The 26,065-nt window shown below is 44.2% G+C and overlaps 1 protein-coding gene across 4 annotated transcripts in view; it reads left to right on the plus strand.

The window, feature by feature from the left end:
• Positions 1-26,065, plus strand: part of DIP2B (disco interacting protein 2 homolog B) — a 233,740-nt gene that overhangs the window by 177,031 nt on the left and 30,644 nt on the right. For all 4 annotated transcript variants that reach the window (XM_073576699.1, XM_073576700.1, XM_073576701.1 and 1 more), the window contains 12 exons: positions 1,367-1,486; positions 4,339-4,453; positions 4,737-4,876; positions 10,370-10,506; positions 15,639-15,719; positions 17,921-18,048; positions 19,666-19,780; positions 20,760-20,961; positions 21,379-21,488; positions 23,259-23,339; positions 23,437-23,560; positions 24,650-24,771. In XM_073576699.1, the coding sequence (XP_073432800.1) occupies positions 1,367-1,486; positions 4,339-4,453; positions 4,737-4,876; positions 10,370-10,506; positions 15,639-15,719; positions 17,921-18,048; positions 19,666-19,780; positions 20,760-20,961; positions 21,379-21,488; positions 23,259-23,339; positions 23,437-23,560; positions 24,650-24,771 (1,475 nt within the window). The remainder of the gene's footprint in view (positions 1-1,366; positions 1,487-4,338; positions 4,454-4,736; positions 4,877-10,369; positions 10,507-15,638; positions 15,720-17,920; positions 18,049-19,665; positions 19,781-20,759; positions 20,962-21,378; positions 21,489-23,258; positions 23,340-23,436; positions 23,561-24,649; positions 24,772-26,065) is intronic.

A 26,065-nucleotide genomic window follows, 5' to 3' on the forward strand; every position in this document is an offset into this window, starting at 1 on the left:
CAACTACTGAGGACTCTCAATTCTGAATATTTTTCTTTATTAGAGTGATATTTTTTATGCTCCATATCCATGATACATGGTTATATAGCCCAGCACACTTATTTTATGCTGTGTTTTCCTGCCAACACGTTAGGATTTCCTGCAGAAACGTGTGCACATACCCTTAGGGTGCTTTCACTTTGTGTTCTTCTCCAATCTCAGTGGTCCCGTTGGGACTTATGTCCGAATCCCCTGCAAAATGAGATTCAGATGTATGCGCCAATGGGGCCATTTACTATAATGGTGCTGACAGTCAACTTGTGATGTGGACACTCAGACACAGTCTACTCCATCTGGGTGTTCGCCTCGAATAGGCGTATTCTCCTGAAAATGACGCACGACAGAGCACACATTGACTCTATCGGCACCATTATAGTCAATAACCCCATCGCACATATGTCCAAATCCCGTTTTGTGGGGTGTGAAGGGGTTTGAAAGCCCTGATGGGACTACGGAGTGTGAGGAAGAACGCAGTGTCAAAGGGCCCTTAGTGCTGCCTTGTTGACTGTGAGGTGAATGAAGTGCTGTCAATACTTTTTTAGGACATCTGACACCTAAATAAAGAATCTTTCAATTATAGGTTTTCATTCTGTAGGTTCTTCTGATTGTGGTCTGCAATTTCTGAGCAAATACTTACCAAAACAACTAATATGTGAAAAAGGTCTGCATGTAACAGAATAGGCCCCATGGCGTAATTGATGCAATAGATGGTGTTCTCGCTGACTGAACACTGAGGATTATTTTTCTCCAGCCTCAGTCCTATCAGCAGAGGAGAAGACTTATTTCTTTTCATGTCACAACCCTGCTGCGATAGCTCCAGTATGTGTGCTTACAATACAGCTCCTCTGTCAGTTGAGACACAGGATTTGAAAGCTGTCTTTCTTCAGACTGCAGACCGTCCCGACACATGACTAGGAAAGGCTGCTGTGAGAATTGTGTGATGAGGGGCATTTTATTACACTCTTTGAGAACCCCTTTAATAATAGAAGATATCAAAAGGGACCAAGAATAGTGAGCAGCAGCTGTAACTTCACCAATGCATTTGTGCCATATTGATGGACAGAACTCTTGTCAGTATATTATCTTGAAACCTGCGTGAGATCGCTGCCAGTTTTGAGCAATTTCTATTCTTTATTATGAGGGTTTATTTTTAGTTAGATCAGTGCCAAAGCCTGCAATTGTTTAAATGACATGGTGCTGAGATCTTGGCATTTAGGTTGATTTTTCTTCCGTTGGAAACAAGAAGTGAAGGAAATGGATGTCCTTCATGAATGTACAGCACTGAGATAAAGTCATGAATACGTCTTTGTGTTTTCTTGTCTCTCAGCCAGGGTTGCAGTAGTAAAGTGCCGGGACTTGCACTGGGCAATGATTGCACACCGAGAACAGAAGGATATCAGTTTGGCCTCACTCCGCATGCTCATTGTAACAGATGGAGCCAATCCATGTAAGCGGCCTTGTAGTTTATGATTAATGATTATGATAACCAGATTGTAAAGAACAAAACTGCAACATTCAATAAGATTGTGGACAGTTGTTTTGTGTCAATTTTACTTGCTGCTTAAAAATGCATATTCATGTTCTGCATATAGAGTTGGATCATCAGCACCATCAGTAGGTTGCATGGGAAAATATAGTATTACGTCTTGGCTGTTCGGATGAGTGGGAAACCATTCACTACCCATTCACAACAAAACCACTCGATTATAGTCACTTAAGCAGAGGATGACATTGAGGAAGAGACACCCCCCTCTAGGGTTTAGGCCAAATAAAAGTACCTGTGCCATTTACCATCTATTTAACCCCTTTGAGGCCTTTCCCTTTTTAGTTTTTGCTTTTTTGTTTTTCACTGCCCCTTCTTCCCAGAGCCATTTCCGTCAATATGGCCATATGAGGGCTTGTTTCTTGCTGGACAAGTTGTACTTTTGAATGACACCATTGGTTTTACCATATCATGTACTCAAAAATGAGAAAAAAAAATTCCAAGTGCAAAGAAATTGCAAAAAAAAAGTGCAATTCCACAACAATTCTTTTGGATTTTATTATTACCATGTTCACAAAATGCTAAAACTGACCTGCCATTATGATTCTCCAGGTCATTGCGAGTTTACAGGCACCAAACAAGGTTCTTTTTTATTTAAGTAGTGAAAAAAATCCAAAGTTTGTTAAAAAAAAATAAAATAATAAGAAAATGTGTCATTTTCCGAGACCCGTAGCATCTCCATTTTTCGTGATCTCGGGTCGGGTGGGGGCTTATTTTTTGTGCGCCGAGCTGACGTTCTTATTGATATCATATTGGTGCAGATACAATCTTTTGATCACCCATTATTGCATTTTAATGCAATGTTGCGGCAACCAAAAAAAGGTAATTCTGGCATTTTGACTTTTTTTTTTTTTCTCGCTACGCCGTTTAGCGATCAGGTTAATCCTTTTTTTTATTGATAGATCGGGTGATTCTGAATGCGGCGATACCGAATATGTGTATGTTTGATTTTTTTTTTTTTTTTCATTGTTTTATTTTGAATGGGGCAAAAGGGTGATGATTTAAACCTTTTATATATTTTTTTTTAATATTTTTAAAAACTTTTTTTTACTTTTGGCATGTTTCAATAGTCTCCATGACTCGATTGGCTCTGCTAGATACTGTACAGGCAATGATCAGATCACCTGCATGTGACAGAATACCTCACTTGCTATGAGTGCCGACCACCGGGCAGTGACAACCATAAAGGTCTCTAGGAGACCTCTGGTTGTCATGCCAACCCTCCGGTTACCTGCGATCTGTCCCGATGGCCGGAAGCACACATTAAATGCCGCTGACCGAGTTTGACGGCAGCATTTAACGGGTTATTAGCCGCAGGTGGATCGTGATTCCACCCGCAGCTGTTCCGGGCACATGTCAGCTGTTCAAAACAGCTGACATTTGCCGGGAAAGATGTGGGCTCACTGTCGGAGCCCACATCAAAGGGAGAGAAGCGACATGCGCAAAGGGGTTAATAAACATGTACTGAGAACTGCATATACAGTAACAAATGTAGAAAAGGATGCACTGCAGTCTGTGCTTCATTAATTAGGCAAATCAACAGGCAACAGATTTTTTCCGATTGCCAATGTGTTACATACAAGTCTTATGGCGCTTGTTTAATATTTGACACATACCGAACATTCGATAATACTATCATACAGACCCATAGAGTATGCATGTTACATGGCCTACTCATTTTTTCGCTGATCTATGGTAGGTTTGAAGGAAGCTTTTCTTCAAGAATGATGAATGGACCCTTAATCATACATTGCAGATTTGATCAGTATTTTACATCAGTATTTTAAAACTAAAAACAGGTATAGGAGCAAAAAAAGAGAAGTAGTCTAAATCTATCTGTTATGTCCCCCATGTCGTAAACACAGACCTAGTTTTGGCTTACAAATTCTGATGCAAAATACTGACCAAATTGGGAGAGGGGAGTAAACCTGTACCAGAACAAACCTATTGGGCATGTTAAAATCCTACAGGCAGAGGCTCCATCCCCTCAACACCTGCCAGCAAGAGAAAGTCAGAATTCCTAATTATTGAAGATAACTGAATCGATTTGCAGAGCCTTGGTTTAGCAGACATGCAAGAAGTCCTCAGCGGCTGGATGAGAGCCCAGTGAACCACGTCCTATTTGCATCCTCTGCTCTTTTTCTGAGATTTGTAGGTGTGGTGTGTCACCATCATGGTGGCATCGATGTGGCTGCTGGACCAGGGTCCTGCTAATTGATTGAGTCATCACTACCTAAAGGTTGACCAAGATCAGCAGGTTCAGCTAGCATCTATTGTTGATGGCCACCTTAGAATTCTTCAAACCAACCTGCAGCCTCCCAGCTGTCGTTGACTTTTTATCACAGCCTATGTGTATTGCCCAAATGGTTCCTATCATGATATGTTCTCCATACTTGTGAAAGGAATTAGACTTTCGTGTAATCGGGGTGGGATGTGTTAAAGGAAGTACCGTACTTACGGGAATTTCTCCATATGTATTTTCATTTCCATTACCATTTATATATGCTTCTACGTACACTCAAGTCTTCAGCTCTTCATTTGATATATCCAGTGCCTCTAGTCTAGCATCATGCGAGGATATTTTGATGCTGTGTCCTACTTTAGCTTACCTGCCATAATTATAGTAATTTTACATGTAGTGGTAGGTTACACAATCTGGAACCCTTGAAGTGTAATATCTCTCCACTGTTAACCCTCTTTTATTTAATAACTCTAGAATGCATTTAATTGCTGTGTTTTTCTCTGATTTTGCCCAGGGTCTGTTTCATCCTGTGACGCTTTCCTGAGTTTATTTCAAAATTATGGTCTTAAGCCTGAAGCGATTTGTCCATGTGCCACATCTCCAGAAGCCATGACCGTAGCCATCCGAAGGTATAGTAAGAAAATAAACTATCAACATGATACTTGCGTTTAGAGATGGCCTTAATTTTTTTTTCATCTGCTATATCATGGGAATGAAAGGGGTTAAATATATATCTCTGTGCATCTATCTATATTGAGGATACTGGGTCGGTACATTGAAGCTTGCAAGAGTTTTCTATATCAGTTTTGTACAGTATAGTCTCGTTTCCATCTTGTATCTGTCTACGTTAAGCCTAGTAATTACTTATGATGTTACAATGTGCAGTGTCATAAAACAATTATTTTTATTAAGACCTGGGATCCCTGGGGCCCCACTGCCTGGAAGAGCTATTCTGTCCATGAATGGGTTAAGTTATGGTGTTATCCGTGTAAACACTGAAGATAAGAACTCTGCTTTAACGGTGCAAGATGTTGGTCACGTGATGCCTGGAGGTAGGGGAGGACATTTTTGATGTTTCAATGTGTGATGTATACTAGTCATATACAGCATTTGCTAAAAATGATTAGCTGATTTTTGTTTTTATCAATTCTTTTGGCAGCTTCATCATCTCCATATACTTTGTATGAAATGTATGCCAGTATGTTGTGATGTATTATCTGCTTTAACTGCTTTTAAACTGCCTATAGACTTTATTCATCCTGCTAGTCCAAAATTATTTCTGCACCGATGTTATAAAACTGTGTGTATATCGATTAGGAAGCACTTACCCTGCTTCCTCCTCTGGACCCAGTGAACGTTTGGTCACTTGATGTAGGAAAGGAAAAGTAGTTGCTATGTCCTAGGAAACAGAGAGAACTCTATATTATGCAGCTAGGAGGTTGAAATTTCCCTGTAGCTGGGACTATGTATGATATACCTTTGAGGGGCATAGTGTATAAAATAAATGAGAAAAATAAATAAAAATAGCATAAATAAAGTAGGAAAAAAAGCATAAATAAAAAAAAACACAAACTGAGGCTATGTGCCCACGTAGCGTTTAAGTCCGGACACTGAAAACCGGACTCCTTCCCAGAAATCGCGTGTTTTTTTTCAGCGCGATTTTACCGCAATTATGTTTGTGATTTTGCCGCGATTTTCGCGTGCGATATTCAAGCACTTTCCAAGCGATTTGAAGCATCGCTTGGAAAGTGATTGACAGGTTGGTCACACTCGTCAAACATAGTGTTTGACAAGTGTGACCAGGTTTTTACTATTGAGGCTGCCTATGCGGCATCAATAGTAAAAGAAAGAATGTAAAAAATAATTAAATAAAAAATCGGGGTATATTTACCTTCCGACGTCCCGCGCTGCCATCCCGGGCCTCAGCGTTTCCAGTAATGCCTTGCGAGACTTGTGATGACGTTGGTCTCGCGTTGCTATAGCGATCTCGCGAGACCGCTAGAGTCACGCGAGGCATTACTGGGAACACTGAGGCCCGGGATGGCAGCGCGGGACGTCGGAAGGTAAATATACCCCGATTTTTTATTCTTTTTTTTACAGGGGTATGGTACCCAGGGCCTGAAGGACTGTCTCCTCTCCTCCACACCGTGGGTACCAACCGCACATGAGATGCTTAACTTCGCGCATGGTGGGCATAGCCACATGCGGGAAGTAAGCGATTCTCATGCATTCCTATGGGTGCGGAATCGCGGCAATTCTTTGCGATTCTGCACAAAAGAATGAGCATGCTGCAATTTTTTTCCGCGATGCGATTCCGCCGTGGAAAAAAGCGAAGCATTAGCACAGCATGTGCGGAATGCCGTAGGAATGCATGGGGGGGGCGTTCTGTACACAATTTTTAAATGTTTTCGCAGCGTTTTTGCGCCGAAAATCGCGGCAAAAACACTTAAAAATCGCATCGTGGGCACACAGCCTAAAAGAGATTCTGCCTGTCTACATCACAGTTTCTAGCCCCACTTCACATCGTAGAAATATGTTCAATATATAAAGATAATTTCAGCGGAAAGGCGGAGACAATTTAATGTTTTTAGCTGTTTTCTGTAGTCATAAAAATTAAATATAGACCTGTATTACCTATCTTTCTTTACGTTTTACCCCAATATCCGCAAAGGAAAAAAAATAGAAATGAAATAGTAAGGGTGTGTGCACACGTTGCGGATTAGTCTGTAGATTTTTCTGCAGAGAATCCGAATCTGTTGGCAGAAACCGCAGGGTAAAACGTTTGCTTTTTTCTGCGGATTCTTAGTGTTTTTCCAGCGTATTTGATGCGGATTCTAGTGCGTTTTGCCTGAGCGGATTTGTCCAAAAGTTTGTCCCTTGTGCTTCTAGAGAGAGAGAGAGAGAATTTTGTATGTCCCAGAATGGAAACTGCAGCTGTGGATCCGCAAAAACAATTGACATGCTGCTGAAAATAAACCGCAGCAAATCTGCACTGAATGTTTCACGGCATGTGCACAGCGGACTTGGTTTTCCATAGGTTTACATGGTACTGTACACCACATGGAAAACGGCTGCGGATCCGCAGCAAAATCCGCAACGTGTGCACACACCCTAAGCCCCATGCATTGCTAAAAAAAGAGACAAAATTAGTTCAATAGTTATATGAGAAAAAATGATAGAGCTGATAAAAGCGTGGGTACAATAAAACCCGAAAATATGCCTGGCCGGGAAGGGGAGTAAATGGCCAAGTCATTAATTGATTAATAGGCTATTCATGGAAAAATGGGATTGGTAAAAGATTAAATTACATTTTCTACAAGTATTGTAAATAATCCCCATTACTTTTAAATTTGTAAATGCACCACAGCTATGGAGAAGAAAGGACCTGGACCGCATATGCAAATATTACACCTTGATCTATTGCAGAAAATCAAAATTTTCATAAATGAAGACAAGATTTTTATGTAAAACTAGCGGAAAAGTCCGGCGCTGCCCAGGCATAGTAACTAACTACGGTTAGTTACAACAAATTATAATGAATATATATACTGTGTGTGTGTATGTATGTATGTGTGTGTGTGTATATATATATATAAAGCTGAGTGTAGAGCCCCGCCCACTCTTTATAGCCACGTTCACTATAATATCCCACATCATCCCGTCAGCCAGAGCCACCGGACAACAACCCCTAATATCCCACATCGTCCCATCAGCCAGAGCCACCGGACTACTACTCCTAATATCCCACATTGTCCCATCAGCCAGAGCCACCGGACTACTACCCCTAATATCCCACATCATCCCGTCAGCCAGAGCCACCGGACTACTACCTCTAATATCCCACATCGTCTCGTCAGCCAGAGCCACTGGACTACTACCCCTAATATCCCACATCATCCTGTCAGCCTGGGGTCAGAACCAGAGTGCTTAGTGGAACGGTCCTAACTTCCATACCGGGGATCCCTTTAAGAGAGGCCTGGCGTCAGAACCAGAGCGCTGAGTGGATTTGCCCTGACTTCCATACCAATGATCCCTTTAATAGAAGCCTGGGGTGAGAATCAGAGCGCTGAGGGATTTACCATAACATACCGGAGATCCCTTTGAGAGGCCTGGGGTCAGTACCAAAGCACAGAGTGGATTTGCTCTCACTTTCATACCGGGGATCCCTTTAAGAGGGGCCTTGGGTCAGAACCAGAGCTCTGAGTGGATTTGCCCTAACTTTCATACCGGGGATCCCTTTAATAGAACCCAGGGGTCAGAATCAGAGCGCTGAGGGTTTTGCCCTAACTTCCATACAGGAGATCCCTTTAAGAGAGCCTGGGGTCAGTACCAGAGCATTTGAAGGCAATTGCCCTGATTTCCATAGCAGAGATCCCTTTAAGAAAGGCCTGGGGTCAGTACCAAAGTGCAGAGTGGATTTGTCCTAAATTCCTTGCCAATGATCCCTTTAAGAGACCCTGGGGTCAGAACCACAGAGCTGAGTGGAACGGTCCTAGCTTCCATCCCGGAGATCCCTTTAAGAGAGCCTGGGATCAGAACCAGAGTGCTGAGTGGATTTGCCGTTACTTGCATACCAATGATCCCTTTAAAGGGAATCTGTCACCCCTTTTTTGAGATATCATATAATGATATCATTCAATTGTGTGTCACATAAGGATTCTCTTAGTACTTTTGCTTCCCCCTGACAACGCAAACTTCATGCATAAATACCTTGTTTATATCGGTTCAGATGTATGTAAACTGCCACGGTCCGGTCCGCTGGGCGGGGCTTATTCACCTGCTCCCCCCTCCCTGTCTTGCTCTACACAAGAAGAAATGCATAGAGCAAGACAGGGAGGGGGGGAGCAGGTGAATAAGCCCCGCCCAGCGGACCGGACAGCAGCAGTTTACATACCTCTGAACCGATATAAACAAGGTATTTATGCATGAAAGGTGCGGGGTCATTGGGAAGCAAAAGTGCTAAGAGAATCCTTATGTGACACACAATTGAATGATATCATTATATGATATCTCAAAAAAGGGGTGACAGATTCCCTTTAATAGAACCCTGGGGTCAGAATCAGAGCGCTGAGGGATTTGCCCTAACTTCCATACAGGAGATCCCTTTAAGAGAGCCTGGGGTCAGTACCAGAGCATTTGAAGGCAATTGCCCTGACTTCTATAGCGGAGATCCCTTTAAGAAAGGCCTGGGGTCAAAACCAAAGCGCTGGATGGATTTGCTCTGACTTCCATACCAATGATCCCTTTAAGAGGGAACATGTGCCTATATGATGGAGGATGTGTGATGTGTATATGGGCCCAGGAGGGGGGGATTCATTTCTGTCATGTGCTCTGTGCTCCTTTTTGGAGGGCAGACAATGGCTGGGAGCTTATGTTCCCAGGGATGCTAGATTTCTCCCACCATGTCAGTGTCTGCTGAGGTGTTGTCAAGTGGGAAAAGTTGCTTATAGCAACCAATCACAGCTCAGCTTCTTTTAACCTGCTCTGGTGAAATGAGAGATGCTTAGTGATTGATTGCAAGGAAAACTGTTGCTCATAGCAACCAATCATAGCTCAGCTTCTTTTAAACAGCTCTGCTGAAATGAAAGATGCTTCGTGATTGGTTGGTGATACACACACACACACACACACACACACACACACTCAGTTTTATATATAGAGATAGTTGTAGCACGCTTTGAAGTTTGTCCTTAACCTTGGAATAGGAGTTAACTAGTGGAACCTCCACTGATCCCAAGAATGGATCTCTGAATGACATTGTCTGAATGGACCCAAGGTCAAGAGTGAACACCTCCACTCTATTCTTTCTCAATGGGAACATCAGAGTAACCAGGCACAGCAATCCGCTAGTCTTCAGCTCTTCCACTGAGAATTAATGAAGCCTGGCTGTGCATGCTTGAAGCCCACTCTTTCAGAATCAGGCTTTTCAGAGCTCCGTTCTCGGGATATCTTGGGGTTTCAGCAGTTGGACCTCCAGCAATTAAAAAATTATCTTCTATCCTATGTATAGAACATAACTTCTAATTGTAGTACAATCCCGTTAACATCCTGATAAAATTAATATCCTGATAAAATTGTTTAAGCCCATCGCCAACTCATGACTACCTCTTCAAGATAATAGTTACATTATTAGTAGAGTGTGCCACATGGCAGCAAGCACCCACAGAAGGATTGACCTAGGTGCCAAACATCACCCCTGCTGCTACGAAAAGCTTTTCAGTTCCTGGGCCACAACGTCTCCAGAGACACCGCACCATCACAAAGAGAACTGATCTCAAGAACTCACTTTTACTAGTCAGAGAAAATACCGGATCCAAATAAGGGAATAAATAAAAAACAAAAAAGGAAATACAGCACAGTTGTAGAAAAAAGGGGCCTGCGGCTAAGAAAAATGTTCAAATCTGAACGTGAGGCTCATAGATAACAACTTGATCAATCTTTTTACAATTGTTTGTAACACAAGTTGGTGCAGAATTGAACACTGATTTTATACATATAAAGTCCCAGTCTGTTGCTGTCTGATTCCCGCTCTTCTGCCTTTTCAGGGGTGATGTGTATTGTAAAACCAGAAGCCGTGCCGCAGTTATGTAAGACGGATGAGATTGGAGAAATCTGCGTGAGTTACAAAGGAGGAGGCATAAGTTATTACGGACTGTCGGGAGTGACGAAGAATACATTTGAGGTGTGTACACATATATTCTGATTGCTTGCACGCCCCAGGGCAAATAACTATAATGCAGCACTAGTGACTAGTAAATCCTGAGAATCATAAGAAACATTCAAGATACATTCTACATTTTATTCACTTTCTGGCAATCTAAAAATGTAAAGGATGGATCTATTCTGACTTCTTATTATGCAAAGTGTGAAACCCATGGTAACTGCACAGCATTTCCACAACTAAATTCACACAATCTATTGCAGATTTTGCCGCAGTAAATCATTTAATTGAATGAGAGGCGCCATTTTCAGGGTGTATTCAGTCTGATGCTACAGCTTCGTACCTTGGCTTCGTCTACATATTTAGGAAGCTGCTTCTCACTGACCTGAAATAAAGTTTTGTTCATCTTTTATTAAAGGCTTTATCCAGTACTTTTTTTTGGACTACACTACCTACCTCCTTGTTGTACCCAGCACCGATCTTTGCTGGCACAGAGCACTTCTGCCAGAGATTCAGTGGCTTCCACTGACATCACGTTGACAGATCAGCGTCTTCTCTTCTACTTTGTTCTGTTGTCAGGTCGTGACTGCAGATGTCATGCTGATTGACAGGCGGCTGCCCGCTGCCTAACTGTGGAGAGCTGTCAATCAGCATGATGTCCGTAGTCACTCCCTGTCGACAGAGCAGCCCGAAAGAGGAGTCGCTGCTCTGTTGACGTTGAGAAGCTGAATTGATGACAGGAGCAGTTAGTTACCGCTATGTATCGACTGTCAATTGCGGGTTATAACAGGCAGATAGTGCACAGCTACCTGCCCATTTGTTTTTAGGTCCATAGTAAAATAAAAAAAACAAAAAAACATACACCTGAATAAACCTTTTAAGTAATACTTAGTTATTACTAGTGGCCCTCTGTTCAGGATCATGGTCTCTCCTTTGGTCCAAACTGTAATGTGGTTCCAAGAAGTGTCACCTACCCCGGAGGACCTGTCCTGATATGCATTACATATAATGGATTTGATTTGAATGTGAGCTGTGTAATGTTTAATGTTTCCCAATAGTGGCGCTGCAGGAATGCTTATCATATGCTATAGGTTTTATCAAAGATTTCAGCTGATCATTCTGGGCACCAGCAGGGGCAACACTTTGTGATCAGGTTATTGTTAAAGGGAAGATATCATCAGAAAATGACCTATTATTCAGTTTCAAGACATTTTTGTTAACATGTTTTAATGTCCTATTGTTTAAATAATATTTTTTAGCTGAATTTATTTTTTTTATTACCGTATATACTCGTGTATAAGCCGAGATTTTCAGCCCATTTTTTGGGGCTGAAAGTCTCCCCCCCCCCCCCCCCTCGGCTTATACAAGAGTCATATACCGGGGGGGGGATCGGCGGGGGAGCGGGGGTGTCAGATCATACTCACCCTTCTCTGCAGCTCCCCTGCTTGTTCCATGTTGTCGGCGCTGCTCTCTTCCTGCTTCAGCTGTCAAATGGTACCCGCTCATTAAATATGTGCATATTTAATTAGCGGGTACCACGTGACCGCTGAACCAGGAAGAGAGCAGCACCGACAACATGGAACAACAAGCAGGGGAGCTGCAGAGACAAGCGCCAGGACCCGGTGAGTATGAACGGGGGGGGCAGGCATATTCACCTGTCCCTGCGCTCTGCTGTCTTGCATCCTCTGCAGTGACAATCAGGTCAGAGGGCGCTATCGCGCTCTCTGCCTGTACAGTCACTGCAGAGCGCAACACTGATGAGCAGGGGCAGCGACTGAGGTGAGCATACAGGTTTTTGTTTTTTTTTGTAAGGGAGGCAGCGGCAGCAGCAACATGATGGGGCCACTCACTGTGCAGAAAAGCTGGGGCCACATACTGTGCAGATAACTGGGGCCACTCACTGTGCTGCAAAGCTGGGGCCACTCACTGTGCAGCATAACTGGGGCCACTCACTGTGCAGCATAACTGGGGCCACTCACTGTGCAGCATAACTGGGGCCACTCACTGTGCAGCATAACTGGGGCCACTCACTGTGCATCATAACTGGGGCCACTCACTGTGCAGATAACTGGGGCCACTCACTGTGCAGATAACTGGGGCCACTCACTGTGCAGATAACTGGGGCCACTCACTGTGCAGATAACTGGGGCCACTCACTGTGCAGCAAAGCTGGGGCCACTCACTGAGCAGCAAAGCTGGGGCCACTCACTGTGCAGATAACTGGGGCCACTCACTGTGCAGCAAAGCTGGGGCCACTCACTGTGCAGCAAAGCTGGGGCCACTCACTGTGCAGATAACTGGGGCCACTCACTGTGCAGCAAAGCTGGGGCCACTCACTGTGCAGAAAAGCTGGGGCCACTCTGTGCAGATAACTGGGGCCACTCACTGTGCAGATAACTGGGGCCACTCACTGTGCAGATAACTGGGGCCACTCACTGTGCATCATAACTGGGGCCACTCACTGTGCATCATAACTGGGGCCACTCACTGTTCATCATAACTGGGGCCACTCACTGTGCATCATAACTGGGGCCACTCACTGTGCATCATAACTGGGGCCACTCACTGTGCATCATAACTGGGGCCACTCACTGTGCATCATAACTGGGGCCACTCACTGTGCATCATAACTGGGGCCACTCACTGTGCATCATAACTGGGGCCACTCACTGTGCATCATAACTGGGGCCACTCACTGTGCATCATAACTGGGGCCACTCACTGTGCATCATAACTGGGGCCACTCACTGTGCATCATAACTGGGGCCACTCACTGTGCATCATAACTGGGGCCACTCACTGTGCACATAACTGGGGCCACTCACTGTGCATCATAACTGGGGGCCACTCACTGTGCATCATAACTGGGGGCCACTCACTGTGCATCATAACTGGGGCCACTCACTGTGCATCATAACTGGGGCCACTCACTGTGCAGCATAACTGGGGGCCACTCACTGTGCAGCATAACTGGGGCCACTCACTGTGCATCATAACTGGGGGCCACTCACTGTGCAGCATAACTGGGGCCACTCACTGTGCAGCATAACTGGGGCCACTCACTGTGCAGCATAACTGGGGCCACTCACTGTGCAGCATAACTGGGGCCACTCACTGTGCAGTATAACTGGGGCCACTCACTGTGCATCATAACTGGGGGCCACTCACTGTGCATCATAACTGGGGCCACTCACTGTGTACATAACTGGGGCCACTCACTGTGCATCATAACTGGGGCCACTCACTGTGCATCATAACTGGGGCCACTCACTGTGCATCATAACTGGGGCCACTCACTGTGCATCATAACTGGGGCCACTCACTGTGCAGTATAACTGGGGCCACTCACTGTGCATCATAACTGGGGCCACTCACTGTGCATCATAACTGGGGCCACTCACTGTGCAGATAACTGGGGCCACTCACTGTGCATCATAACTGGGGCCACACACTGCAGATAACTGAGGCCACTCACTGTGCACCCTCGACTTATACACGAGTCAATAAGTTTTCCCAGTTTTTTGTGGCAAAATTAGGGGGGGGTCGGCTTATACTCGGGTCGGCTTATACTCGAGTATATACGGAAAGTATTTTTGACGCTGCTTTTTTTGTACATATCACAATCAGTGTTAAAAATAAAAAAATCTAAATTTTGCAATTTTCACATTAGCCACTGGGGCTTTTTTAGATTTTAATCTTCCTGCTGTTTCAGGAAACAACACATGTATGTAGCTGCAATGAACAGAGTCTGCCTCTATCTTATGTATTGACGCACCAAATGAGCATGTGAAAAGCTCCTTGGTAATGAAAGGGAAACAGGGAGAGCTATGACATCGACATTGGGGGATTCTGTACTATCAGTTGTGTTTACAGGTGTTAGGGCCCCGTCACACATAGCCACGCACCAGCGATCCCGACAAAGATATCACCTTGTCAGGATCGCTGGTGTGTCGCTACATGATTGCTGGTGAGCTGCCAAACAGGCAGATCTCAGCAGCGATCAGGACCAGCGACGACGTGGGTAACAAGCGCTCGTCGCTTAGTTACTTGCAGTGTACCTTAGATACCAGCGTGCTGGTGCAGGGAGCTGGTATCCAGGGTAAACAGCGGGTTTCTAGGCGCGGCGCTTAGAAACCCGCTGTTTAACTTGGTTACCAGCTCCCCTGTACTAGCGCGCTGGTATCTAAGGTACACAGCAGGTAACTAAGTGACGTGCGCCCTTAGTTACCTGTGGTTTACATTGGAAACCAGCATCCAGCTTGCTGATCGCTGGTCTCCCGCCTGCCACACGCAGCAATGCGTGCTGGCCAGCGGGAGACCAACGATCAAAAAAAGGTCCAGGGCATTCGAGCACGATCACCGATACCCAGCAGGGGGGCCGGTCGCTGATAAGTGTGACTCAGCAGCGATCTCGCTGTGTGTGACGGGGGCTTTACTTGTCATTGCAATCCTGCCTCTGCTGATAAAGAACCTGCTGAAAACATTTCCTGAAACATCAGGTAGTATGAGTCTAAAAAAGCCTTAGTGGCGAGTGTGAAAAGTGCAAGATTACGATTTTTTTATATAAAGATTGTGATGTGAAAAAAAAAAATTTGCCAAATTAAAAAAAAAAATGCGTCCATCACAAAAACCTGATTTAAACAATAGGTCATTTTCTGATGGTTCCTTCCCTTTATGGGTCCTGTCTAACTGACAGGAATTGTCTTGGAAATTCCTTTACATTGTCAATCACTTCCAAGCAAAGTCCAAAACCAAGCCGTTCTGTTGTCTCTGTCCATGATTTTTCACATCTTTATATTCAGTTTCCTCACTGTGGAATTGTGCACTAGATGAAAACTAAGATCTGAGGGAGTTTTCGTGTAAATCTTTGTAAGACTACTGTGATCTGGACAGGTCTGCAGTGCGAGCACAGGTGTCATCTGTCTGTATTTGGAAGGAGTACAATGTTCTCCGTTCCCTGCCTGGACTTTCTACAAATAGACATCTGTCCATGCTCTCTGATTGCTGTGTGAATATGGTACCCGCGGTGTCTGTCACATAAAGCTTTTGGAAACCCTGACTGCCTCGCTTCAGAGTTTCAGCTTACATGTACGATCCCTCTTTCTTGTACTTTTGCAAGCAGCAAGTCACTTAATTGTTTTTTTTTTCTCCAGGTTTTACCATTTGGTGCCACAGGAACTCCAATTGGGGAAACCCCATTTACCAGGACTGGGTTACTGGGATTCGTAGGACCTGTAAGTGCTGCATTTAATTGGCTGCTACTAAAGTTAACTTGATGTAGAAAATGCGACCTTATCCCTTTTATAAGTAAATTCAGGCTCTTCCTTTCCTCATTGTATAATTGATTTTTGTCTTTTGCCTTAAAGAGGCTGTCACAAGAACAAAGTTCATCTTAATCCATAGATCTTGGAATAATAATAATTTCTACAATTGGATGTGTTTAAATAAAATGTTCCTGTGCTGAGATAATCTTATAAATGTGCCCCTGCTGTGTACTGTGTAATGGCTGTGTCTGACCGTTCAGGGACATGGTCTGATCACACCACAGCTCCTGGGTAGGGGAGGAAGCAAAAGCGAGGATACAGACAGGACAGCAGGGGATCGCAAATGATTTGTTGCATGGAGGTAAAATATATTTTAAACCAGGCAGATAAATGCTTTACTTCACAAGAATCAGCTGTGATCTCCTGCTGTCCGGTCTGTATACACTTTTGCTTCCTCCCCTGATCAGACCATCTCCCTGTACGGTCAGACATTACACAGCACACAGCAGGAGCACATTTATAAGATTATCTCAGCACAAACAAACATTTGTTTTAAACACATCCAATTGTGGAAATTACTATTCCAAGATCTATTGATTAAAATCAACTTAGTTTGTGGGAAAAGATCTTTAGTTTTAAGGCCCCGTCACACATAGCGATCTCGCTAGCGAGATCGCTGCTGAGTCACAAGTTTTGTGACACAACAGCGATCTCACCAGCGAGATCGCTGTGTGTGACAGCGATCAGCAACCGGCCCCCCTGCCGGTATCGCTGATCGCTCTGGGAAACCTCTGGACTTTTCTTTGGTCGCTGGTCTCCCGCTGGCCAGCACGCATCGCTGTGTGTGACAGGCGGGAGACCAGCGATCTGGTAACTAACGTACACATCGGGTATCCAAGGGACGCACGTCCCTTGGATACCCGATGTGTACGTTAGTTACCAGCTCCCTGCATCAGCGCGCTGGTAACTAACGAACACAGCGACACCGAGCTGTTTGACAACTCACCAGCGCTCATGTAGCGATTCACCAGCGATCCTGACACATTGATATCGTTGTCGGGATTGCTGGTGAGTCGCTATGTGTGACGGGTCCCTTAGATTAAATGTACAAGAAGAAGCCTACTGTAAAAACCTAAGCGGAAATCTGCTCCGTCCGCTATGTATTATTCCTTTATTTAAATAGGGGCCGTTTAGTATCATTTTATTTTGCAGCTGTAAGACCCTCATTGATCATTAGCAAGTCATCATTTCGAGAAGGGGTTCTAAGAAAAGGCAACTCCCAGGGAGATGCGATGCAGAATATATAAGCTTGCTGACTCCTACATGGCCTGCCAGATACTCCAAGTATTTTGGAGAGATGAGAGCGGAGGAGGAGTGATCCTGAGAGATATAAATTGCCCCCTTTTTTCCTTAGTCTGTGCGTACTATTGTTTACACTTTCTAATTCTTCGTATAGCAAACATTCCCTACTGTAAAGGTGCAGAGTCAGTATATCATTCCGTTTGGGCGGGATTTTTTTTTCCTAATGAGGGTCATTGGGTTCAAAGGGGTTTGTACTGTTTGTGTCTTTATACTGTTGAAAATTTTTGTTTAAAAAATAAAAAGCCAACTCCCAGATTTGAGCAAAAAGATTTGTGGAACCTTGGTCTGGCGGTTATATCGGTAATCCATGGCCGTTGAATCAGTGCTGCAAACCACCTACCTGTCGGCATCTCGCTGTCTCTTAATTAGTAGGATACGTAATGTATGCATCATTATGCAACAATGATGTTGTGTTGTGTCCACTAGCCAGCGGAGGTGTTGGCAGATAAGAGGTGGTTTACATGGCCACTGGACCAAGGTTCCGCAAAACTCTTTGCCCAACTTTCTACTCCTTTAGGGTACATTCAGACATTGCAGTTGAGGTGCAGTTAAAACCATGACTCTTTTTGTTCCATTTTAAAAGGTAACATGTACAATGAATGACCTGTATAACCGATAATTGATTGGACTGCCCGCTGCCGTACACTCAAGAGAAAAGTCATCTGAAGCCCGTACTCTGCTGAGTGCATGTGTATGGTGGAGGATCTGAGGGAAACTGCATTCCCCTGCAGTGATTGAGATCCCCGTCATATGTAACAATGTAAATTGCAGTTTTTTTATCTAAATGATATTGTTTTTCCTTTTTCCAGGGCAATCTTGTGTTTGTGGTAGGAAAAATGGATGGGACGTTGGTGGTTAGCGGAAGGCGGCACAATGCAGATGACATTGTAGCAACTGCATTAGCCGTGGAATCGATTAAAACCTTGTACAGAGGAAGGTAGGACATACTCAGTGATGTGTTAAAGGGGTATAGCGTGTGGAAGTGTATTTTCAGTTTGCTTTATGTCGCCATTTTGTGACCCTTTTTTTACCAGTCGCCTTCAGCACTGAACGAAATTGTGTATTTTTTTACAATGCAATAAATGAAGTAATAAAATCAGTGCCTAAAAGAAGCGGATCTAGGTATAAATGATCTCCAGAGCCAGTGACACATACAATGGCTGCAGGCGTGTGGTTCACTTCTGTATTATTACCTCCAAATTTAATGACAACTTTATGCCACCTATTGCTATAGATATTGGTAATAAGCACATGGACATGAAATCCCTGTGTATTACATATTCAGCTTACCCACTCATTGAATAAAACATGCTTTATTTTTGGACTAGAAGATCTACTTTATGGAACTGAAAATTTTTGCCAGAAAAGTGTGTGCAGAGTTTCTTATAATCAAGGAGAACACTGACACCATGTCCTTCCCGATCACTGAGGAACTGCTGTCTCCCATCCTGCTCGACTTTGATCACTTTGATCGCTGAAAGGCAGGAGAGGAACCATCAGAACCGACACTCATGCTGCATGCTTTGAGTAGCTGAAGGGTCTTTCACGTCATGTGGTCATTGACTTACCTGGGAATGTGGTAGTATGTGTGTTGATGTAGCAGAGTTGTGTGTATGTAATGTAGCATAGTGGTGTGCATGAGTGTGGCAAAGTGATCTGTGTGTGCGCATGTAGACAGCGGAGCTGTGTGTGCCCATGTAGACAGCGGAGCTGTGTGTGCCCATGTAGACAGCGGAGCTGTGTGTGCCCATGTAGACAGCGGAGCTGTGTGTGCCCATGTAGACAGCGGAGCTGTGTGTGCCCATGTAGACAGCGGAGCTGTGTGTGCCCATGTAGACAGCGGAGCTGTGTGTGCCCATGTAGACAGCGGAGCTGTGTGTGCCCATGTAGACAGCGGAGCTGTGTGTGCCCATGTAGACAGCGGAGCTGTGTGTGCCCATGTAGACAGCGGAGCTGTGTGTGCCCATGTAGACAGCGGAGCTGTGTGTGCCCATGTAGACAGCGGAGCTGTGTGTGCCCATGTAGACAGCGGAGCTGTGTGTGCGCATGTAGACATCGGAGCTGTGTGTGCGCATGTACAGTGCATGTGGCAATATTGTGTATAGTCTGAAGCATATAGTAATGACCTCTCTACCCCATACCTGTGAAATATTAGTATCCCCAACAAAGACTATTGCTATTTAGTTTGTTAAACCATCATTCTCATCTCTTAAAATGATTTATCACCAGAATACTCCATCACTTTATAATCTGCTCTGGTCTCATCTCTGTGACCTCCGTCACCCCAACAATCCATTCTGAGAATAAAGAGTCTGTGCCCAATTGTCTTTCACTAGCTCCCCGCTGTCCACGGGACCTGCATCCAGTCCTACCCAAGCAGTGTCCTACTCAGCCCGGTGGCCATGAGTGTCACTGTGTGGAGAAAATGGTGAAGTAGCCACAGTGTGAATTAGGACTGCTGTCTCTTTATTCTCCGTATTAGTGGGGTCCCAGAGGTGAGCCCCCTCATCGATCATAATGAGATGGTGCATTTATGTTGTGTTGTATTTGTCAGGATTGCGGTGTTCTCAGTGACGGTGTTCTATGATGAACGCATCGTGGTGGTGGCAGAGCAGCGTCCTGATGCCTCAGAGGAGGATTCCTTCCAGTGGATGAGTCGTGTCCTGCAGGTAAAGGGTTACATGGTTCTTATGTGGGTCCTTTTTTTTTTGATGTCTTAAATGTTTGCGCTCCGGTTTTCTGCTCAAAGTTTAAGAATATGGACCCCTTCAGAGACCTTTTTTTTTTTTTTTTTTAAATATATATATATATATATATATATATATATATATATATATATATATATATATTGAGAACTTAAAATTATTTTACAAGTTCGTTTTCTTATAAATGTTTCCCTATTTGGCTTCTCTGGGCTCTTTGTTTCCCTGCACATTGCTGGCTGCAGAGTGAGTTATCGGAGAGTATGAGCTCGTCGAGGGGAACATTTGTGGCATTTTTTCCTGTCTTTTTCTGAGCCTCTCTCTCATAGAGAAAATGAGGGGGAAAAAAAGATACGAGTTGAAACCTCGCCATCAGAACGAGCTCACTGACAGATTCTCACAGACGCTATGCAAAGCAAACGGCACAACTTTTTTAAAGAACTTTGAGTGCAAAAATTATGTTTAGTCCAAAATACAAAAAAAATGACCGTAAGTGTCCACATCATTTATTTTCAGTAAGGGCTTGTTCACACTCTGCATTTTTACAACATTTTTTCAATAGTAAAAAAAACTCTTCTTTTTAATGTACCAGCAAAGTGGATAAATCTCTGAAATCTCATGCACACGCTGATTATTTTCCTTGCTGATTTGATCTTTCCAATCGTTTTTACATATCTGCAGCATTTCAATTTTTTCAGCGTTTTTGTATCGGTTTCACCCATTGTGCATGGAAAGAGCGCATCAAAACGCGACGTGGCACACATTTTACACGGTTTTTCCTGCTAACCCTCTGGTTGTTGATGCAGAAAAGTCTGCTGCAGATACTCGGTGTGCGCAATGACTAGAGTTATTTTTCTACATATTTGCTATAAGATTACTGAATACTATATATATTTTATGCCGAATTCTTATGCCATTTCCGAATGATTTCTTCTCTTCCATCCAGGCCATCGATAGTATCCATCAGGTGGGAGTTTACTGCCTTGCCCTTGTTCCTGCAAACACATTGCCAAAAACGCCACTTGGAGGAATTCACCTATCTCAAACAAAGCAGCACTTTTTGGAAGGCACCTTACACCCGTGCAATATACTCATGTGTCCTCACACGTGTGTGACCAACCTGCCAAAGCCACGGCAGAAACAGCCCGGTAAATATTCAGAATGTCCTCATATACACTATGATGTACAGTAATGATATTGTGGTGCCATGTTGGCACGCTTATACACCATGAATACAAGTCCAAGCAGCAAGTGGGCACCATGCTCTTTGGGACAAAGTGTTATTTTTTTCCTTCTGTATAACAGCTTTTAGGCCAGTAATTGTCTTATTACAATGTGGGAACCCCTGAAAATGCTCGTTGACGTGTGAAACACTTTTGTGTCCAGGCTTAGTTTTTCATCCCCATCAGATCTTGCTGCTGCTGTATTTCGGGAACCCCTTACAAGGTTCCAGGAGACTAGAATCCTCCACCGCACTCGTCTAACGTTCCGTGTGTGAGCGCATTGTGCACACGTCTTTATCGACTTACTAAATCCTATTATAAATTGTTTCCTCTACATTGAAGGAGTTGGCCCAGCATCCGTGATGGTCGGTAATCTGGTTGCGGGGAAGAGAATTGCTCAGGCATCGGGTAGAGATCTTGGACAGATAGAAGAAAATGACTTGGTGAAAAAGGTAAAAGATTGTTTGCTGGTTGGAAGAAATGAGCACATAGCGACTCTACTTTTTACATGGCACAGGGTATTTAGCCCATCACATATTGAATGTTGTCCGTCAACTTAAAGGGAATGTGTCATTAGAAGTCTTGTAATTTTCAAGCTAGCCTCTAGGCCTTACACCGGAAGTGAACTTCCATTTCTGTACAGAAAGCTTTTCTGCATTCTCATTATCATCACAGACAGGATTCCAATGAAAAGGAACACCTCTATGTACAGTAGAAAATACAGCATCCACCATTCACAATAGTCAATGTTAAAGAGGTTGACCAGTACTAGGACAACCTCTTCTCGATCTACATATTTGGCACCAATAAATTAAAAAAGCTTATACTCGCCTCCTATTTCAGCGTCGTTCCAGCAGTGCTCCCGTGCGGTTATGATACACTAGATGGTGGCCCGATTTTAACGTATCGGGTATTCTAGAATTTGTCTCTCTCCACGCTGCAAATCTCCCGACGGAGGCGTGAGTCGTTCGAATGTGCTGACTGGTCGCGGCTGGCCGGGCACGACCAATCAGCGCCGCGGGATTTCCGTTACAGACAGACAGAATTAGACGATTTTACATAGTAGATGAGCCTGCTGGCGTCACTGGCCCCACCTTCGGACAAATAGAACATCAAGAGGAAGTGAAAGAGCAGCTGCAGCCCGGACTTTCTCTTGATGTTCGATTTGTCTGAAGGCGGGGCCAGTGACGCCAGAGCTGATTGGGCGCATGGCTCATGTATCATAACAATCACACAAATACCCCAGGGATCGCGAGTGCCAGCACGGTAGGTGAGTATAAGCTTTTTTATTTTATCAAGGCCAAGCATGGGGTATGAGAAGGGGTTGTCCAAGTTGTGGACTACTTCTTTAAAGTTCACCTCTTCCCTTCCCTTTCCCTTCACTTCACATGGATCTCTGTCCCAATGAGAGCGTGCTCACTAAATACTTCAGTACTGTTCAGTAGTGTCTGAGTCAGTCTATGGCTGTTAATGTTCAAGTGCCCAACAGGAAGTAAAAGTTTGATATTAGGAGATCCAGTGATTCTCGCCTCCTGGACTGGCACTGTTCCAGTGATACTCTGCTCATGGACCGGCACCGTTCCAGTGATACTCGTCTCCTGGACCGGCACCGTTCCAGTGATACTCTGCTCCTGGACGGCACCGTTCCAGTGATACTCTGCTCCTGGACTGACACATTTCCAGTAATACTCTGCTCCTGCATCAGCACTGTTCCAGTGATACTCTGCTCCTGCATTGGCACTGTTCCAGTGATACTCTGCTCCTGTAGAGGCACCGATCCAGTGATACTCGCCTCCTGAACCGGCACCGTTCCAGTGATACTCGTCTCCTGGACCGGCACCGTTCCAGTGATACTCGTCTCCTGGACCGGCACTGTTCCAGTGGTACTCGGCTCCTGGGCTGGCACCGTTCCAGTGATACCCGACTCCTGGGCTGGCACCGTTCCAGTGATACTCGCCTCCTGGGCCGGCAACGGTCCAGTAATACTCGCCTCCTGGGCCGGCACCGGTCCAGTAATACTTGCCTCCTGGGCCGGCACCGTTCCAGTGATACTCGCCTCCTGGGTCGGCACCGTCCCACTGATTCTCGCCTCCTGGCCTGGCACCATTCCAATAATATAGGGTTGGTGCCTGCTGACAATCACGCGAGTTGCAGAGCTCAGGTCTAGAAGTATGAAATACATGTGTAAAACTCATTTTTGACCTATATTTTGCCGTTAACAGCACCAATATTTGTCCGAAATACTTCAGTGGAGAGCGCAGACCACGCCAGAGCACATTCTCTTTATACTACTCAATGCAAAGGTATTCATAAAGCTCTTCTCTTGTGGTTTGAGTTCAGTTTTCTGGGATAAAACTGCAATTGTAATTCTTTGTTACTGACCTATAACTCCATTTTTAGGGGACGGCCGTGTGTACCGCTTCCTGTTTACAGCTACATAAGAGAGCCGAGAGAATAGCTGCCACCCTGGTGGAAAAAGGGCACCTAAACGCTGGGGATAACGTGGTACTTCTCTATCCTCCTGGTATGTGTGCAGTCCCCAACTCTGGTGAAATCGTTAGTATATGGTTTGCTTTTCTGGACTAATTTGCCATGTGTAGTAAATCTCCTTGTGGCTGGTGAGGTGCTGGATTATTATTAGATTTTATGAAATAATACACATTGAAAGTGTCTATTCTGCATATCACATTTGTTCATGGCTTCCTGTGCTGGCACAATTTATGCAGCTTACTAGGGCAAGGTTTATTCCCTCGTCAGGGGAAATAATACGGCTACAATCACCTTGATAAAGATGATTCAGGACGGGCCAAGTACCAGTTTGGTGATTCCCCGGGTTCTCACTCTCTGGGCATCTCTGGCCCCAGGCACGCTTCATCCAGTTTCCTGCTGATCTTGCATTAGGATTATTTTTGTAGATTAGCAGGAATTGTATAATACTGAATTCCTCGTTAGCCCTGCTGTGAAGAACATGTCGTCTTCTTCGAGATATTCCTGTATTTATCATGAGAAATCAATTTGCCTTCCAGTAGTTTTTCTCACCCAACCCATGAGATGTTATGCTGGCTTTGCTCTTCCTTAGGTTTTATAACCTTTCATTGGCAGCCAGCAGATCGCACGTGATTTCTACTTCTATTAAACTACAACTTAAAGGGGTTGTGCAGTGAAAAGAAGTTATCACCATTCCATTGGATATAGGGTGGGGGAAGGTCTCACCACTGAGGCCCCACAGATCGCGGCATTTTATCTCGTTAAAATGGAGTCACAGTGCACAGTCGACCACCGTCCTATTAATTTTCTATGCCAAACATGCAGGATTTTATTTCCAGCCATCCCCATAGAGAATGAAAGGTGGTGGTCAATCATACGCAATGCCGCTGCATTATATGCGGGATAAAAGTGACACATTGTGGCAAACCCATAGATAGGCGATCACGTCTTTTCACTAAACAGTCCCTTTAATGCTTACTTAAAGAGGAACTCATTTTAATTTTTAATTAAGAAAATTTTTATTTCTATTGACGACGGTTACTCTAATTACTATGATTTATAACTTTTGTGACACGGAAGCTCCTGGTCACATGCACATGCTTTCTTTCTGTTCCATGACTTCCAGGCATTGAGCTGATCGCTGCATTTTATGGCTGTCTATATGCTGGTTGCATTCCCGTTACTGTCCGGCCGCCTCACGCGCAGAACCTCTCGGCCACCTTACCCACAGTCCGGATGATTGTAGATGTAAGTCGCTGGTCACCTAAGGTTCACATGATGAATGTCGGACCCTGTAAGCCTCTTCTCTGTTGGTGTCCTCAGTGAATTCAGAGGTCATTCCACATGCTAAAAGGTAGAGCCCATTCATAGGGTAGATGATAACTAGTAGATCGGTGGGTGTCCAATGATGACCAGTATGTGGGATATTGTATGGCACTCGCCTATATTTGGTGGTCTCATAGAGATTGAATGGAAGAGCACATGAGCAGATCGTGCTTCATAGAAACACGAAACAAAAGTCCCCTCTTATGGCGATCGGTGGGTTTGTGGAATGTTGGACTATGACTAATCTACTACTTATCACTCATCCTGTGCACTGATAATTTGTAGTAACTGGATTAAAGGGATATTCCCATCTCCAAGATCCTATCCCAATATGTAGTAGGTGTAATAATAATAGCAAATACCTCTAATTAAAAATATAGCATAGTTCTTCTGATTCACTATGCTGCTTACTAGTGATGAGCGAGTGTGCCCCAGATAAGGTGTTATCCAAGCATGGTCATGTGCTAATAGTGTCTTTGGCATGCTTGAATAATATGTTCGAGTCCCCGCGGCTGCATGTCTTGCGACTGTTCGACAGGCACAACACACACATGGATTGTCTAACAAACGGGCAATCCCTACATGTGTTGCGGATGTCAGACAGCCACGAGACATGCAGCCGCGAGGACTCGAACATTGTATTTGCGCACGCCGAAGATACTGTGTTACCACTCTAACCAGCTCGGATCACACCTTGTTTTTACTGTATTCATCATACGGTTAAAATGATTTGTAGACGTGATTCCCCAGGTCAGTATGATTACAGCAATGCTAAACTTACAGAGTTTGGTTTTTTTGCGTGGTTTGTTTTTTATAAGTGTTAAAAACAAAAACCATAAATTTGTAAATCAAAAACAGAAAATTGCATGTCGCCATTTTCCAAGACCTGTAGCGGTTTCATTTGTTATTGACTGGAGCTGTGCAGTGGCGTAGCAACTGTTTGTGGCGCCCGGGGCGGTCGAAAAATTTGCCGCCCCTTTGGTCGATGATAATCCGGAAGCATCAGGAGAGCCCACACTACACTCAAAGATCTAATTTTTAGTCTGCTACTAACTCTGCTGTTATTATTTCTACATTTCTAGACTTTCATCTTCTTGCAGTTCTCTCTCTATATATATATGTATGTATTAGCTTGATGATGCTGGATGAAGACCTAATGGCTTTTTTTAATAATAATTTTTAATAATGTGACAGAAAAAAACAGAAAATATATGGG

Source organism: Dendrobates tinctorius, unplaced genomic scaffold, assembly GCF_039654945.1.
Source record: "Dendrobates tinctorius isolate UK_male_01 unplaced genomic scaffold, ASM3965494v1 ptg000051l, whole genome shotgun sequence".
Classification (NCBI taxonomy): Eukaryota; Metazoa; Chordata; class Amphibia; order Anura; family Dendrobatidae; genus Dendrobates; species Dendrobates tinctorius.